Raw genomic sequence first — 16,028 nt, forward strand, 5'->3', positions numbered from 1 at the left:
GCTTGCCGGGCCGGTATGTCAGGAGTAGTTATAAGCGGCCAGAAATACCGCCCACCGACAAACGGGGCGACAGAATAATTGGTGTCTGCCGGTCTCCGGATAAAAGCCCTAATAGCGGCTTGTGATCTGTGACAAGCTCGAACCGGCGGCCATACACATAGTCGTGGAACCTCTTAACTGAGGCCACCAAGGCCAAGGCCTCTCGATCCAGCTGGCTATAATTACGTTCAGCTGGAGAGAGAGTCCTCGAGTAAAATGCGAGAGGGGCCTCCAAGCCGCAGGGAAAACGGTGGCTTAACACAGCCCCAATACCGAAGGGGGAAGCATCTGCCGTTAAAACAAGTGGCAGGTCAGCATTGTATTGGACCAATACGGCCGAAGAAGTGAGCAACTCCTTGACAGCTTGAAAGGCAGAAGTCTCCAGGGGGCTCCAGGACCACGGTGTGTTCTTGTCCAACAGGCGGTGGAGAGGTTCAGCCACCGAAGCCTTGTGAGGCAAGAACACACTGTAAAATTAAGGAGGCCAAGAATGCCTGCAGTTCCGTCCTTGAGGTCGGAATAGGGGCAGATTTAATGGCGGCCACCTTAGCGGGCAGGGTGGATGCCTTTAGCATCCACGAGATACCCCAAGAACTCTACTTGAGGGACCCCTATGACACATTTGGAGCGTTTCAACTTGAGACCAGCCTGCTTGAAGCGGATAACACAGCCCTCACCCTCTCGACGAGTTCGGCCTGACCACCAGCGGAGACTAGGGCGTCGTCGAAATAGGGACGACCCCAGGCAATCCCTGAAGTAACCGCCCATCAAATTTTGGAATAGACCCGAGCAATGCTGATGCCAAACTGCAGGCGCCGGCATTTGAAAGCTCGTGGGTGACAATGGTCTGTGCTTCTGCAGATGCATCATCCACGGAAGCTGCTGGTATGCCTGAGCCAAATCTAGTTTGGCAAAAACGGTGCCAGGGCCCAAGGAATGAAGTAAATGTTGGACCACTGGGACAGGGTAAGGATGAGCCTGTAAAGCCTTATTCAGCGTGCATTTGAAGTCAGCACATATGCGAATAGAGCCATCAGGCTTTATGGGAACTACTATGGGTGTCTCCCAACTAGAATGATCCGTGGGCTCCAACACCCCTTGCCGAATTAGTTTATCTAGCTCTGCTTCAACTTTGGGACGGAGGGCCAGTGGAACTCTCCGGGGCTTCAATCGAATGGGAGCGACCTGTGGATCCAAATTCAATGAAATTGGGGACCCCGTATACCTCCCCAAGGAGCCGTCAAAAACAGAGCTGAACTCCGTAAAAAGGAAGTCATAACTATCCCCAGAGACAGAATGGATGCCCGAGATACCCATGCCCAGAGCACTAAACCAGTCCAACCCCAATAGTGTTGGGAGGGAGCCCTTAACAACAATTAGGGGAAGGGACCCTTTGAAGTTTTTTGTCTCCACATGGAAACGACCTTGGCCCATGACAGGAATTGTCTTGCCCTGATAGTCCCGAAGGCGGACGGGGCAGGGTTGCAACCGGCATGAGAGAAAAGAAGGAACTACCCGCTTGAGGATAGCCCAAGAAATAATGGACCGTGAAGAGCCCGTGTCTATTTCCATGGGACATGCCACCCCCTCCAGTTTTACAGTCAATGACAGTTTCTTAGAATCAGCTGAACTATGCTGATGGAATACGACCTCTGTGGGCCCATGCCCCTGGGCAACATCACAACGGTTCTCACCCATAGGGGGCTTCCCTGGGGCGCGATACTTTAACTCATCTGGCGGCTGCCCAGCAGAATGGCAAACTTTGGCAATATGCCCCGACTTGCCACAGCGGCGGCAAATAGCGGAACGGAAACGGCAGGATGCACGAGGATGAAACTCCCCACAGCTGAGGCAGGCAGCTACTTTCTTCTTTTGCAGCCTTTTCTTTCCGGGCGGTGAGGTCTTCAGGCGGTCCACTTCTGTCTCCTCATCCGAGGTGTCAGCAGGATCGTCGCCTTCGTGATGCACCCCCGTGGACTGACTGGTAGAATTTTGGAAGCGCCGGATGTCAGCGGTAGACCTTTCCGACATCTCGGCAGCTCGTGCTTCGTCTAATGCCATCGGGAGAGTTAAATCTTTCATCGCTAACAGACGCCGCTGCAGTCGAAGATCCCTCACGCCACAGACTAACTGCTCCAACAGGGCGTCATCTAGGTCCTGGAATTCGCATTCCAGGGCAGCGGTTCGGAGGGAGGCTATATATAGATTCAGGGGCTCCCCTTCTTCTTGTAAGCGATGCCGGAATTTAAACCGTCGAGCAATTCGGGACGGGGTTGGCGCGTAATGTGCCTTTAACTTCTCCTCAAGGTATCCCATGGAACATCATGAATGGACAGAGGGGCCACCAGAGCCCGGCAGTGGCAAACACTTCAGGACCGCACGCGTTTAAGAAATGCGCCCGCTTACGGTTGCTGGACAGACCGGTGTAATCGTGGGCTTCCAAGTAGCATTCAAAACGATCTTCGTATGCTTCCCACGTCTCCGCGCTGACAAGGAACGGGGCAAACACAGGCGGAGCCATCGAACGGCCGGTTCGAATCGGAAGAGGGAAATTCTGGACGGTCCGAACGCTAATCACCTCAGAATCCCACCTTCGTCGCCAGTATTGTGTATTGGGTTCGAGGAATTACTGAGGCGACTACGAGCGTAGTAAACAAGCAACCTTTAATGAAAGCCAACTTCAAAACAATAATGGCTGGCACCCTGCGTTTGACAGCTCTTATATAAACCTGCTGTCAAACAGGAGAGCCAATCAACACACTAAGAATTCCCGCCCATTGGGTTGCCATGCGTCTTAACCAATAGGATACCGTCTCTCATTTAACATGGCGGCTCGCCGAACACAACACTAATAGTTTCGTGTATATATTTATTGATGAAATGGTATGCGAGTAGTTCTCAACATCCATTCATTCAGTGACCGTTCAAATTGTAACAGAGGGCTTACAATTATCACAGCATCATGAGGTCATGTGATTACCTGTTGCAATTTTCCCTACTGGCTTCCCCTAGGTAAAGTCAATGGAAAAACTAGTAGAAGTTCAAGACACTCCTGCTGCTTTTTTTCCAGAGGAGCCTCTGGTGGCAGGGGGATCTTGTGCTCCATAGCACCCACCTGCACTTTGTAGTGTCCACACACACTTATGCCCACCTGTAGCACCCATTTACACACGTTCCTGCACCTGCTCTCACTCATAGCTCCCACTCGTGCCTGCCTGTAGAATCTATCTCCCCATCTATCTCCCCATTTACTTGGTCCTGCCCACCCACGCTCCATGACTTCCACCCATTCATAGCTCACCCATGGGTCTGCTTGCTAGCCACCTAAGAAGGAAAGACTTGCTAAGTGTTCTTTGCTTATCAACAGCAACAGGGGCTGCTGGGATTGTCAAGCAGTGTGCTTTACAGCCATATAAGTTAGTGGCAGAAATTCCAGTCCCAATTGCCGTTGTAACCCGAGGACCCCCCTGTGTACTCCAAATCCAAACAGACTGCATGTGGTTTACAACATATATAATAAAACATGATAGTATAAAAATAAGACAGCTATAAAATAGAATCAATGTCATTATAATAAAAATGAATACAGGGTTCCAGAATCAGTCCTGAAAGGCCTTCTAGAAAAGCTAGAAAGACTGTAAGGATAAGGATGACCCAGAGTTGTGCTGAGGGTTTCATAGGAGGGAAGCTGTCAAAGAGAATGTCCACCTGTAAGGCCCCTCCTGTCACGCTACCCAAGAGTCCTGAGCAGGGATTCTATGATTGGCAGGATCTGGTGAGCAAATTTGGGAAAGGCAGTCTCTGAAATATATTAGACTTTAAGCCATTAATGGGTTTAAAGATAGTAACCAGTACTGTGAATTATACTTGGAGATCTAGTAGTAGCCAATCCATCTACAACAACAATATGGAGTAAATAGTAGTATCACGATGGGCAAATGAGATGTGAGTTGCTGCATACTGGACCAGCTTAAATTTCTGGGTGGTCTTTAAAAATAGAAAGAGAAAATAGAAATAGAAAATAGAAAAAAAAAATAGCTCCATCTTCAACAAATTACAGCCATTGCTTGTAATATCTCTTCTCATAATCCTAAAAGCTTTAACCAAACTTTCTACTATTGACCTCACCCCATTCCTAAGAGGACCATAAGGGGCGTGCAGAATAGAATAGAATAGAATAGAATAGAATAGAATAGAATAGAATAGAATAGAATAGAATAGAATAGAATAGAAGCGCACAAACGTGCCTACCGTTCCTGTCCTATTGTTGTTGTTGTTTTTCTTTTCTTCTTCATATATATATATATATATATATATATGCTTATACCTCCTATATTTACTCATATATATGTTTATATACTATATAATCTTTTTGTATGATACCTACATATATTGTTGTGACAAAATAAATAAATAAATAAATAAATATCTTCTCGCTTTCTGCTCTCTCACTTTATATACAGAAAGATACCTACGGTGAGAAAACAAGCAAAAGATTTTTTTCTATGTAGCAAAATATCAACAGTCAAAAGTTTGTAGCAACACAAATATGCTAATTCTTATAAAGAGGGTATCTTAAGAAAATTCCATCATCTTCAATTAATCATACCAGTTCCTATCTATCCTCATATTGTTTTCAAGCATCTTTTCCTTCTGATTTTCAGAGAGTGCAGCATTGAGAGAGAGAGAGAGGGAGTTGTCAAAAATCATTTCCTTGGTAGGAATTTCAATCTCAGGAGCTCTGTTTCATAATGTCATTGCTGCAGGCTGGATGGATTAAAAACCAGCAAGCACTGTTTCCTCAGGTGGCTTTTTTAAATACGAAAACAGCTCTTATAATTACTAAGGACCCGTTTAAATATTTGCTACAGAAAGAGAGGAGTGTAATTTGCTTGAGTTCATTCCGAGTCCAGATGAGTCATGCTTCTTGCTGATTTTGACATATCTCAGAAATCTCTCCACCACACCCCACCCCTTCCACCCAAATGCTCTCATTAGCTCTGGTCGTTTAAATAACTTAAAATGCCTGTGTGACATGGAAGGATAAACCAAGAGAGAAAGATAAACAGTTATTATTTATAGCTGTTCGTTATTTATAATTTTTCTTTTAAAAAGAGCATTCTCCTAAATCGTTTTCCATATAATAATAGGAGGGAGAGCAACTTGCAACTGGCGATTGGAACATTCTGTTCCATGAATGGACTTGTCTGCCTGATCAGAGAGAGAGAGAAAAATGAAGGGGCTGCAGCATCAGTTCATTTCCTACAATTATACTTTGGCGAATTAATAGTGAAATGTTCTCATGACTCAATGGAGGCTTTTAAGTATAAAAACTGTTTACCATCCCTTTGACAAAACATGGGCATCAACAAATCTTCATTCTTCAGAGCACAGGGAATGTTCTTTAGCTTGAAAACTGGTTGTACTTGTTAGACTTTGTAAATCATGCTTTGCTTTGCTCTTTGTTCTTTCCTTGTGCATGCAAGGACTTTTTTGACAAATAAGTTATCAGTGGAAACTTTTGGAAAGAAGTGGGTCAATACAAATCTTGTGTATTAGTTTAAGATTTATTCTATTCCTCCCTCTTTTATCACTGCTTTATCAACTGCAGAACAATTACCGTTAACAGAGGCATATAGGATAGCAAATAGCACTTAGACCTATATAATTTCATTACACTCATGGATATCCTATATAGGATTGTGATTATAATCCATGAGTTTAGTGAAATTATTAAATTATTAATTTTCTTGGCAAACTTCGTGGGTAAATCTATAAATATACAAAAATACAGGTTCCCAAGAGGTGAGTTGCTAAATGTACTGCATTTGATTGTAATTACAAGCTACATTTTTAATACATAATAGCTTTTGGCTGATGTCATGGTGGGTATTTTTTTTCCCAGAATAAAAATTGAAGAAGAATATGCCAAGAACCTATCTAAACTATCACAGAACTCCCTGGCTGCCCAGGAAGAAGGGTAAATTTGCATTTTTGTATTCTAATTACCTGCCAGATTACAGTCTGCTCTAAAATTGATGGCATTATTAGGAGAGTCATCTTCTTCTACAAGAAGAATATTAGACTATTGGACCATCTTGTCTAATTCTTCCATATATGCCTATGATATGTAAGCTATATAATATTATAGCAGTTGAAGGAAGAATTGAATTGGCAAAGATCAAACTGGTTGGGTTTTTAAAATGATGTCCAAACTTGTCATATTTTATTGCAATTGAAATAAGAAACCTAGTTGACCTAAGGTGACTCTTTATACAGTAATGTGGTCAAAGCATGGGGACTTTCCAGTTAATTTTTAAAATAAAAGCTTTCACTATAACAACAAATCTATAAAATGTCATCCATACCGAAAGAACAGAATATTTTTCAAACCCTTTAGAACAGTCATATATGGAATAGATTACTACCAGTTCGGTGAACCGATGCCAATAATCCCTAGCAGTTCACCCAAACTGGTCGGATTTCACCCCTGCTTCTGAAGTATTCTAAGTGCCTATAGAAATATTTCTCCTAAATTGTCCATCTGCTGTATTTGTAAAAATGCTCAAAATATAGATAGTTTGGTAAATTTATCATGCACATTCCACATGTGCTAAACTCTTGGCTTGATATGTTATAATATGTAAATATGACACGTAAAGTTCGATTCCATAGATTTGTAATTTCCACTGTTAGCTACTGAATTATATTACATCAAATGTCTTAAGATTATGGCCCCTTATGCTTAGAATGCATAAAAAATCATTTAACAAATTTAATGTTGAGAAATCTAGTTTCTTTTCAGTCATCAGAACAAATTAAAACCTGTATTTTTATGATTTATTTCCAATTATTTTACATAGTAAATGATTTTGCCAAAAGAACCAAAATACCCTCATTAGTTAAATCATTAAGGTCCATCCCTCTAAACCAGGGGTGTCAAACTCAAGGCCCATGGGCCAAATCTGGCCCGCGGGGTGCTTAGATCTGGCCCGCAGGGTTGCCCTGGAAACAGAGAAGGACTGACCCACAGTGCTTCTGCCAACAAAAATGGAGCTTGGGAGGGTGGCCCTCCCAAGCTCCGATTTTGCTGACAGTGAGTTGCAGGGGACCATCACGGCTGAAAATGGAGTTTGGGATCCCATTTTTGCTGGCAAAGCACTTGGGCTACCACAGGCACCCCTGACAGGAGTGATGTTGAGTTAATCACACACACCGCAGCCATGGCTACCTGCTCCCCCTCCCACCGAGATCAAATTAGTAGACCAGAGGAATGCTGTCGATATAATTTACTTAGACTTCAGTAAAGCATTTGATAAAGTAGACCATAACCTACTACTAGATAAAGTAGAAAAATGTGGGTTAGACAGCACCACCACCAGATGGATTCGTAACTGGCTGACCAACCGCACTCAACGTGTAGTCCTCAACGGAACTACATCCACATGGAGGGAAGTATGCAGTGGAGTACCCCAAGGCTCTGTTTTAGGCCCAGTACTCTCCAACATCTTCATCAATGACTTGGACGAGGGGATAGATGGGGAACTCATCAAATTTGCAGATGACACCAAGCTGGCAGGAATAGCCAACACTCCAGAAGATAGGCTCAAGTTACAGAAAGATCTTGACAGACTTGAACATTGGGCGCTATCTAACAAAATGAAATTCAACAGTGAAAAAAGTAAGGTTCTACATTTAGGCAAAAAAACCCCAAAATGCACAGGTGTCGTATATGTGGTACCTTGCTCAATAGTAGTACCTGTGAGAGGGATCTTGGAGTCCTAGTGGATAACCATTTAGATATGAGCCAGCAGTGTGCAGCAGCTGCTAAAAAAACCAACACAGTTCTGGGCTGCATAAACAGAGGGATAGAATCAAGATCACGTGAAGTGTTAGTGCCACTTTATAATGCCTTGGTAAGGCCACACTTGGAATATTGCATCCAGTTTTGGTCGCCACAATGTAAAAAAGATGTTGAGACTCTAGAAAGAGTGCAGAGAAGAGCAACAAAGATGATTAGGGGACTGGAGGCTAAAACATATGAAGAACGGTTGCAGGAACTGGGTATGTCTAGTTTGATGAGGGGAAGGACTAGGGGAGACATGGTAACAGTGTTCCAATATCTCAGGGGTTGCCACAGAGAGGAGGGAGTCGGGCTGTTCTCCAAAGCACCTGAGGGTAGAACAAGAAGCAATGGGTGGAAACTGATCAAGGAAAGAAGCAACTTAGAACTAAGGAGAAATTTCCTGACAGTTAGAACAATTAATAAGTGGAACGACTTGCCTGCAGAAGTTGTGAATGCTCCAACACTGGAAATTTTTAAGAAAATGTTGGATAACCATCTGACTGAGATGGTGTAGGGTTTCCTGCCTGGGCAGGGGGTTGGACTAGAAGGCCTCCAAGGTACCTTCCAACTCTGTTATATATTAAATACAATCCTCATGCAGCCCTCAATGAAATCAAGTTTGACACCCCTGCTCTAAGCAATCTTCAAGCTTAAGTTTAAGGGAGTTTTATAGAAAAATTATCTGGAGTTAATTCACATTTTAAAGCCAGTTCATATGACATGTTTACATTTATATTAGATTTAACTTTTGGTTTTCCAAAAGTATAATTTAATTCACCCAAATCTCCTGTTTCATTAGTTTCATCTTCTGAATTTAAAACTAAGAACACAAAAAAGTTGATGGTTTATTTGAAATAAGCATTAGTTTTAAGCCTTATATTGTGAGTTTCATTTATTAATATTGAGATTTGGATAAGATTTTTCTAAAGATATTCATGATTATGTCTTCGCTGAATTCAAATAGGAGTATACATTTAGAGAGAGAATTATTGAGAATAATGTTAAACGTTGTGCTTTGGCTAATAGCTAAACCCATTAGCTGTGGTAATGATGAGTTTCAGATCCTAATGAAAAAGTCATTTCTTATTAACCAGGTTTATGCATTGCAGGACACTCGGCGAATCTTGGTCTCAGCTAAAAAAAAGCATGGCTGATGAAGCAGAGGTTCATCTTAAATTTTCCTCTAAGGTATCAAATCATTTCCTCTAAATTGTCAAATGTAATCATGTAATCACCCCATTCCTAAGAGGTCTGTAAGGGGCGTACATAAGAGTACCAGCATGCCTACCATCCCTGTCCTAATGTTCCCTTTAATTGTATTCATTTTATGGATTCAGTTCAAACTTATACTTATATATATCATATGTATTCAAACAAACAAACAAATAAATAAATAAATGTTTTTATGGGCCTGGGATTACCTGAGATTGCGTTGTTCATTCCTGATCCTGACAAAATTTCATTCCCAAAAGTTATGGGTTGCAATAGAATAAATTTAAGTATGTGCTAACGTTTATCAGTGATTGGACCAGGGGTGTCAAACTCGCGGCCCGCAGGCCGGATACATCACTCTTTGGCCATGCCTACCCCCGGTTTAGCGAAGGGGGGGAAAGTCGCGATACATCACATGATGACAGCGTGACATTGTGAGTTTGACACTTCTGGATTGAACAATATCATTTCTTCAGTTCCCCTCCCCCCAAAATAATATCCTAGTGCTCATCAAGATACCAATAGTAGTGGTAATAGTAGTAAGAACTGGCCACTTATTAGGTAAGTAACCTCTCTTGTTTTCATCATCGCGTACAAGATTGCAATCTCAATATTTTATAATTTGATGATATTTGGACAAAGGCCTAGATAACCATGTCCTGATTCAATTTGTAGCTAATTTGTAGCTAATTTACAGTTAAGAAAGTAACAGTCAATTTGTAGCTAATTTACAGTTAAGAAAGTAACTGATTCCTCTCTGAAATGCTGAAATTTTAGAACAGGCTATTCTAACTGGCAGGAATCAAATGAATTGTATCCTAAGGGCTCATTTTTTGTTTCATAATTTGTTAACCCTGCCCATCCCTTCAACATAGAGAGAGAGAAAAAATTCATATATATCTCATTGTAGAAGTGGCAACTGCTTTGAAATTTCCAGGATTATGTTCTTTCTCTCTTTGCTTTGAAATGTTTGCTTCACACAGACATCTGAGGATCAAAATAGATATGAAATCCATGATTATATCACTTAGCCTTTTTTCTTGTTTTCAGAACTTTCTACAGCACTTTTCAGTTCCTCCTTCCATTCAAAAGGAATAGCATTTATTTTTTCAGGTTAACTTCAAGTCCTAATAACTTCAGGCACCTGTCCATATAATTTTCTTGATAGGTGGATAGAGATAGATTGGACTTTTCTTTTACTCTCTTTTTTAGTTCAAATTATCAATATTTCCTAGGGTTTTTTAACTATAAACCAATCTGACTCATTTATATTAGCTTTTAGCCAACATTGGTTATTGCTACCCCACAATGTATAGAAACTAATTGGCTCTGAAGTTCAAAAAGAAAGAAAGAATTATCCCCATTTCTCCTATGCTAAATCAAAGTATTTCTCCCCCAACCCCGCCCCAGTTCCTAGCATCTAAAGCCTCTTAAACCATCCCCCCCCTTTTTTTTCCTTTATTCCAGCTCCAGGCAGAAGTGGAGAAACCACTACTCAACTTCCGTGAAAACTTCAAGAAAGATATGAAAAAGTATGACCATCATATTGCTGATTTGCGAAAACAGCTGGTTAGTAGATATGCAGCAGTGGAAAAGGTAAGAATTTCTCATAAATAAGGCAAAATTGGTGTGCATCCTCAAAAGCTTGTCATAGAAATCCTTGGGATGGATGGATGGATAGATGATAGATGGATAGATGATAGATAGATAGATAGATAGATAGATAGATAGATAGATAGATAGATAGATAGATAGATAGATAGATAGAAAGAAAGAAATCCTTGGGATGGATGGATGGATAGATGATAGATAGATAGATAGATAGATAGATAGATAGATAGATAGATAGATAGATAGATAGATAGATAGATAGATAGATAGGCAGGCAGGCAGGCAGGCAGGCAGGCAGGCAGGCAGGCAGGCAGGCAGGCAGATATTTGAAAAAATAGTGCATATATAATTTGATTGTAAGAAAAATATGGTTCTTCAAGCTATAAGCCATCACTCCAAGTGGTCTGGTTGGCCATACTAGTGCAGGGAAAGTCACCCTGGGAAGAAAAGAAAGTACCAGGATAGAGACAGGAGGACAAGATTATTTATGCCATGTTCTCTAGTCTATATTTTATGTCCTATGTTCTAATGTATAACAGAAGATGCTGTCCTATTATCCCATAAACAATACTGAATATGTTTAATTACTAGTTTGGACAACTTTGATAAGTGAAATGAGTAGGTCAATAATTTTATCCTTTGCTTCTGCTGGCAAAAAGGTCCTGAAAAGAGCCAACTTGTGGAAATACAGCGTAATCTATTCAGCAATGTTTTAAAGTAACTAAATAAAATAGGGTTCCAAACAACAATAGCATTTAGACTTCAATATCACCTGCTGTACTTTACAGCACTCTCTGGGCGGGTTGCAATGTTAGCATTATTTGCATATTGCCCCCAACAATCTGGGTCCTCATTTTTACTGACTTCAAAAGGATGGAAGGCTAAATCAACCTTGAGCCCCATCAGGATCGAACTCCAGACTGTGGGCATAGTTTGCCTGCAATACTGCACTTAATCACTGTGCCACTAGGGCTCCTCAATAGTATCACCTAGATACCACCTTTTTTCAGACACTGGTGGTACTTTGGTTCCTAATAGTTTGGTGCTCAAGGTCTCATAAAGGAGATAGTACACCTGTTCATTTCCTTGATGTTCTAGCTACAAAGATCATAGCACGTACTTTGTTTTTGCAGTGATTTAGTCTGCAAAAGAATAAATCTTATGGAAAGGAAAAGGCAGACAGATATTTCTTTCTGTGAAGAAATTTATGACTCTTGGTTTGTTTCAAGGCTCGAAAAGCATTAACAGAGAGGCAAAAGGATTTAGAGATGAAAACACAGCAGTTGGAGATAAAACTGAGCAACAAGACAGAAGAGGAAATTAAAAAGGCCAGGCGGAAGTCTACTCAAGCTGGTGAGTGTATGTAGAATGAGGACACTGTGCGGTACAAAGACACAGAAAGAAGGAAATTTGAATGTCAAAGGGAAATGGGGTATAAAAATCCTTCTATTGATTTAGCTAGGAAGAAAAGCATGATTCATTAAATTTTGGCATTGATCAAAACTCATTCTTTAGGTTTTTATCTATATTTTGTCTGATAAACCATATATGAAAAACCAGTTTGGATCTTCTGACCCTGTTGATCTTGTTTCCAGGATTTAGTTCCATTATAGACCATTATAGTTATCCCATACTTTCACTTTTAAGATGCATGTAAGGAAATCAAGGAAAAGTAGCCAGTATTAGAGGACATGAGTCCAGCACAATCTTCAGCTGGGTTGGACCATCTCTTATACCTCCAGTCAGGAAGGCCTCCTTGGTCTATCAGTTGGATTTGAGAGTCTCCAACATACTTGGAGAGCATCAGCTGCAGAAGGCAAGCCACACCTATGTCATCACTGTACCAATATTTCTTAAATTAATTGAATCATGTGAACTTTTGGGTACTGTAGAAATAAATCAATTTAAAATATTTCTCTTTTTTATGTATCTATCTGAATTCCATGACAAACAGAATTGGAGCTAACATTTATATTTTTTCAATTTGAAATTACTTATATTTGCTTTTGTAAAAAAAAATAATACTGTTTGCATTGTACAGTAGATGGCAGGAAAGAGAAAGTCAAATTATCACCTAAGTCAACTTTACAATAAATTTATATGTATTATTGTATACCGTTAATATAGATCCTACTGTTCTATCTCAGTGCAGAATTTGGGGCTTATTGAATTACTGGGTTAGAAAGAAACAAGCATACAAAAGCCACTGAAAAGTGTGTTTGTTTCAGGCAGCAAAACTGCCAATAGGCAAACCTGTGTGAAGATTCATCTAGTCTTGGTTAAATTATCCTCCCATTTAGTTTTCTAATATGTGCCTCTGTTTACAGCTGCATGCAAAGTTTATTTACTGCTGGTCAAATTGTATGTTTCATTGAATCCTGAAGTGAATAGAAGTTGACGTAGGCTGTATACAGCTGAGGTCCAAATTTAAACAGGACATCTTTCTGCAAATCTGAACACATCCTTACTATTTATGTGCAATTCTGCAAAGTACAGTGAAAATTTCAAAAGAAATTTGAAGGTTTCTGTTTCTGCCCAATAAACAGTGTTATAAAGTACTGACTGACTGTTTCATTATTTCAAATTCAAATCCACTACACAAAACTAGGCAGTATGCAATCAAATCGCAGAAGGATTTTATATTTAACTTCCATGTGGATGGTGTATCACCTCTGTTCACCTAAGGATTCTTTGTTAAGTATAATTTGATCACTAGTATCTGAACTTAAGAATGCAATTTATAAATTGGAATCTCCAAAGGAAGGAAACAATATTTTTTTTCATTTGTAGTCAAATATTATTTTTCATTATTCTTTGGTCAGGGAAACCTAGGGAGATTTCCTTAAAGGGGGAAAAAGGGTAGGCAGTAATAGCACTGAACTTTGTTTCTTCATCTTCTCTTAAACATTCTTAATATGAAGTTAATGAGACATGCCGATCAACCAGCTGAATTTGCAATATGTTTCTTAATGACTTTCTCACTTCTAATAAGGATGAAGAGATTAGTTTTTGCTTTTTTCTTAATTAGTTTGAATTAGCTACTAGGGCTGTGTAGTGCAGTGCTTCATACTGAAAGGCAGAAAAGTGTTTTGATATGCAAGAAGGCAATTATGTAATACCTGTCTTGTCACATAGCATTTCCTCAAAGCAGCAGCATCTTTCACTAAACTTGCACAGTTGCCCTGCATAGCTGCAATACAATTCCAGGAAAGATCAAAAAGTAAAATCATAATGGCATATTGATATTAATAGTAAAGCACCCTTTGGGTAGGTGAATGAATTGCAAGAAGAACTCACATGATGCTTTGGGGAATTTGTTTTCTAGGAGATGATCTCATGCGTTGTGTGGATTTGTATAACCAAGCTCAGTCAAAATGGTTTGAAGAAATGGTAACCACCTCTCTGGTAAGTTAAATGATAGCCTCGTCCTACAGTGCATATTTCAGAAGTAAAATGGGTTTTTTCCCACCTTGGGTGTAATTACTTATATTAGCCGATTTTAAAGGGATGCGTTGGCTCAGGGGCTAGGACGTTGAGCTTGTCGATTGAAAAGTTGGCAGCTCAGTGGTTCGAATCCCTAGTGCTGCCATGTAACGGGGTGAGCTCCCGTTACTTGTCCCAGCTTCTGCCAACCTAGCAGTTTTGAAAGCACGTAAAAATGCAAGTAGAAAAAATAGGGGCGACTTTTGGTGGGAAGGTAACAGCGTTCCGTGCGCCTTTGGCGTTGAGTCATGCCGGCCACATGACCACGGAGACGTCTTCGGACAGCGCTGGTTCTTTGGCTTTGAAACGGAGATGAGCACTGCCCCCTAGAGTCAGCAACGACTAGTACGTATGTGCGAGGAGAACCTTTACCTTTACCTTTAGCCGATTTTATATATAAAACTGTGTTTCCAATTCTGAAATCCCTGTACTTGAATTTTTGCTCAAACTTGGTTGTATATTCTCCCTTCCTTAGACTAAAATTATCTTTTTTTAAAAATAATAATAATAATAGGGCTACCTTTGGAACCAGCAGTCCCATCACATGTTTAGAAATCCCCATATTTGCCCTTTACATTTCCTAGCCTTCTGTCTAGAAACTGCTCCATATCATGTCACTATGTAGATCCCCCACTTGAAGCAATGGTTCTTCCTATATGAACCTCCATGCTTTAAGAGATCACTAGAGGAGGTTTGTCAACAGTTTCTGTGAACTTGTCTGGTGGTGAGTCAAGATTAAACCTTTTTGGTTACTAACTCAGCTCTTTGGAATGCATGGCCTGCAATGTTGAGGGCCCTGGCATCTTTATGAACTTTTTAAAAAAATGCCTTTAAAAATATATTCTTTTGTTCTAAAGGCGATGATGAACATTTTCAACTAGCTTGTTTTAATTGCCATTTTAACTGTTTTTAATGTCTTCATTTTAAAATTGTTTAATATTATAAAATGTTCTAGTCCCGTCTGAGGCACACATCCAGTTGGGTGACCTTGGGCCAGTCACTCTGAGCCCTAGGAATCAGTCAATGATGAACCACTTCCAAAAAACCTTGCCAAGAAAACTGCAGATACTAGTCTAGACAGTCACAGGGAATCAAAAAGCTGACTTGACAGCACAAATATAAACACATAAAAAATAAGTTGTATTTTTTTCACACTATTGACTCATTTAGCACATACATGCCTATCTTCAATTTTACAATTTTTGAGAAAATATTTATTTGTCCACTCGTATCAGAACTATGCATTATATTTGAAGTGTGGAGAAAAGGAAAGGAGAGAAAAAGGAAAGGAGAAATTTTCAAGGGGAGTCACAACAGTGTAGCATAGTGAGAAATTTTGATTTGTTTTGCTTGTATTACTGAAAGTCAGCATTCAATAAAATAAGATATTTTAAGGGATTAAACCTATCAAGGAATTTGTTGTACTATTTCTGATTTTATTTTACTTTTTAATGAACAATCACACCTAGCCTGGCTTGCCATCTAATTTTGATAGCATGATTTTGGGGGCTCCCAAGGGCCATAAAAATTGTCCATTATCTGTGGATTGCCCACCTTTGCTTTAGGGAGCAATTACAAAGTACCAAAACAGACTAAAATGAATAATCATTTGCTTTATATTTGATTCACAGTGGTGGGGCTTTATTCCTTATCCATTAGTGAACGTATTTCATTCTTTCATTTCAGGAACTTGAGAGGCTAGAAGTCGAGAGGGTGGAAATGATTCGGCAGCACCTTTGCCAATATACACAGTTGCGACACGAGACAGACATGTTCAACCAAAGTGTGAGTCTACTTATCTTGGAATCCTTTCTCATGCTGTACTTCTGCAAGCTTT

At 40.2% G+C, this 16,028-nt stretch overlaps 1 protein-coding gene across 5 annotated transcripts in view; it reads left to right on the forward strand.

Moving 5' to 3' along the window:
- The window catches only part of GAS7 (growth arrest specific 7), a 173,491-nt gene that overhangs the window by 145,147 nt on the left and 12,316 nt on the right, over nucleotides 1–16,028 (forward strand). For all 5 annotated transcript variants that reach the window (XM_058173192.1, XM_058173196.1, XM_058173194.1 and 2 more), the window contains exons 8-13: nucleotides 5,945–6,019; nucleotides 8,995–9,073; nucleotides 10,565–10,693; nucleotides 11,938–12,061; nucleotides 14,034–14,113; nucleotides 15,878–15,976. In XM_058173192.1, the coding sequence (XP_058029175.1) occupies nucleotides 5,945–6,019; nucleotides 8,995–9,073; nucleotides 10,565–10,693; nucleotides 11,938–12,061; nucleotides 14,034–14,113; nucleotides 15,878–15,976 (586 nt within the window). The remainder of the gene's footprint in view (nucleotides 1–5,944; nucleotides 6,020–8,994; nucleotides 9,074–10,564; nucleotides 10,694–11,937; nucleotides 12,062–14,033; nucleotides 14,114–15,877; nucleotides 15,977–16,028) is intronic.

Source organism: Ahaetulla prasina, chromosome 2 (assembly GCF_028640845.1).
Source record: "Ahaetulla prasina isolate Xishuangbanna chromosome 2, ASM2864084v1, whole genome shotgun sequence".
NCBI classification, from domain to species: Eukaryota; Metazoa; Chordata; class Lepidosauria; order Squamata; family Colubridae; genus Ahaetulla; species Ahaetulla prasina.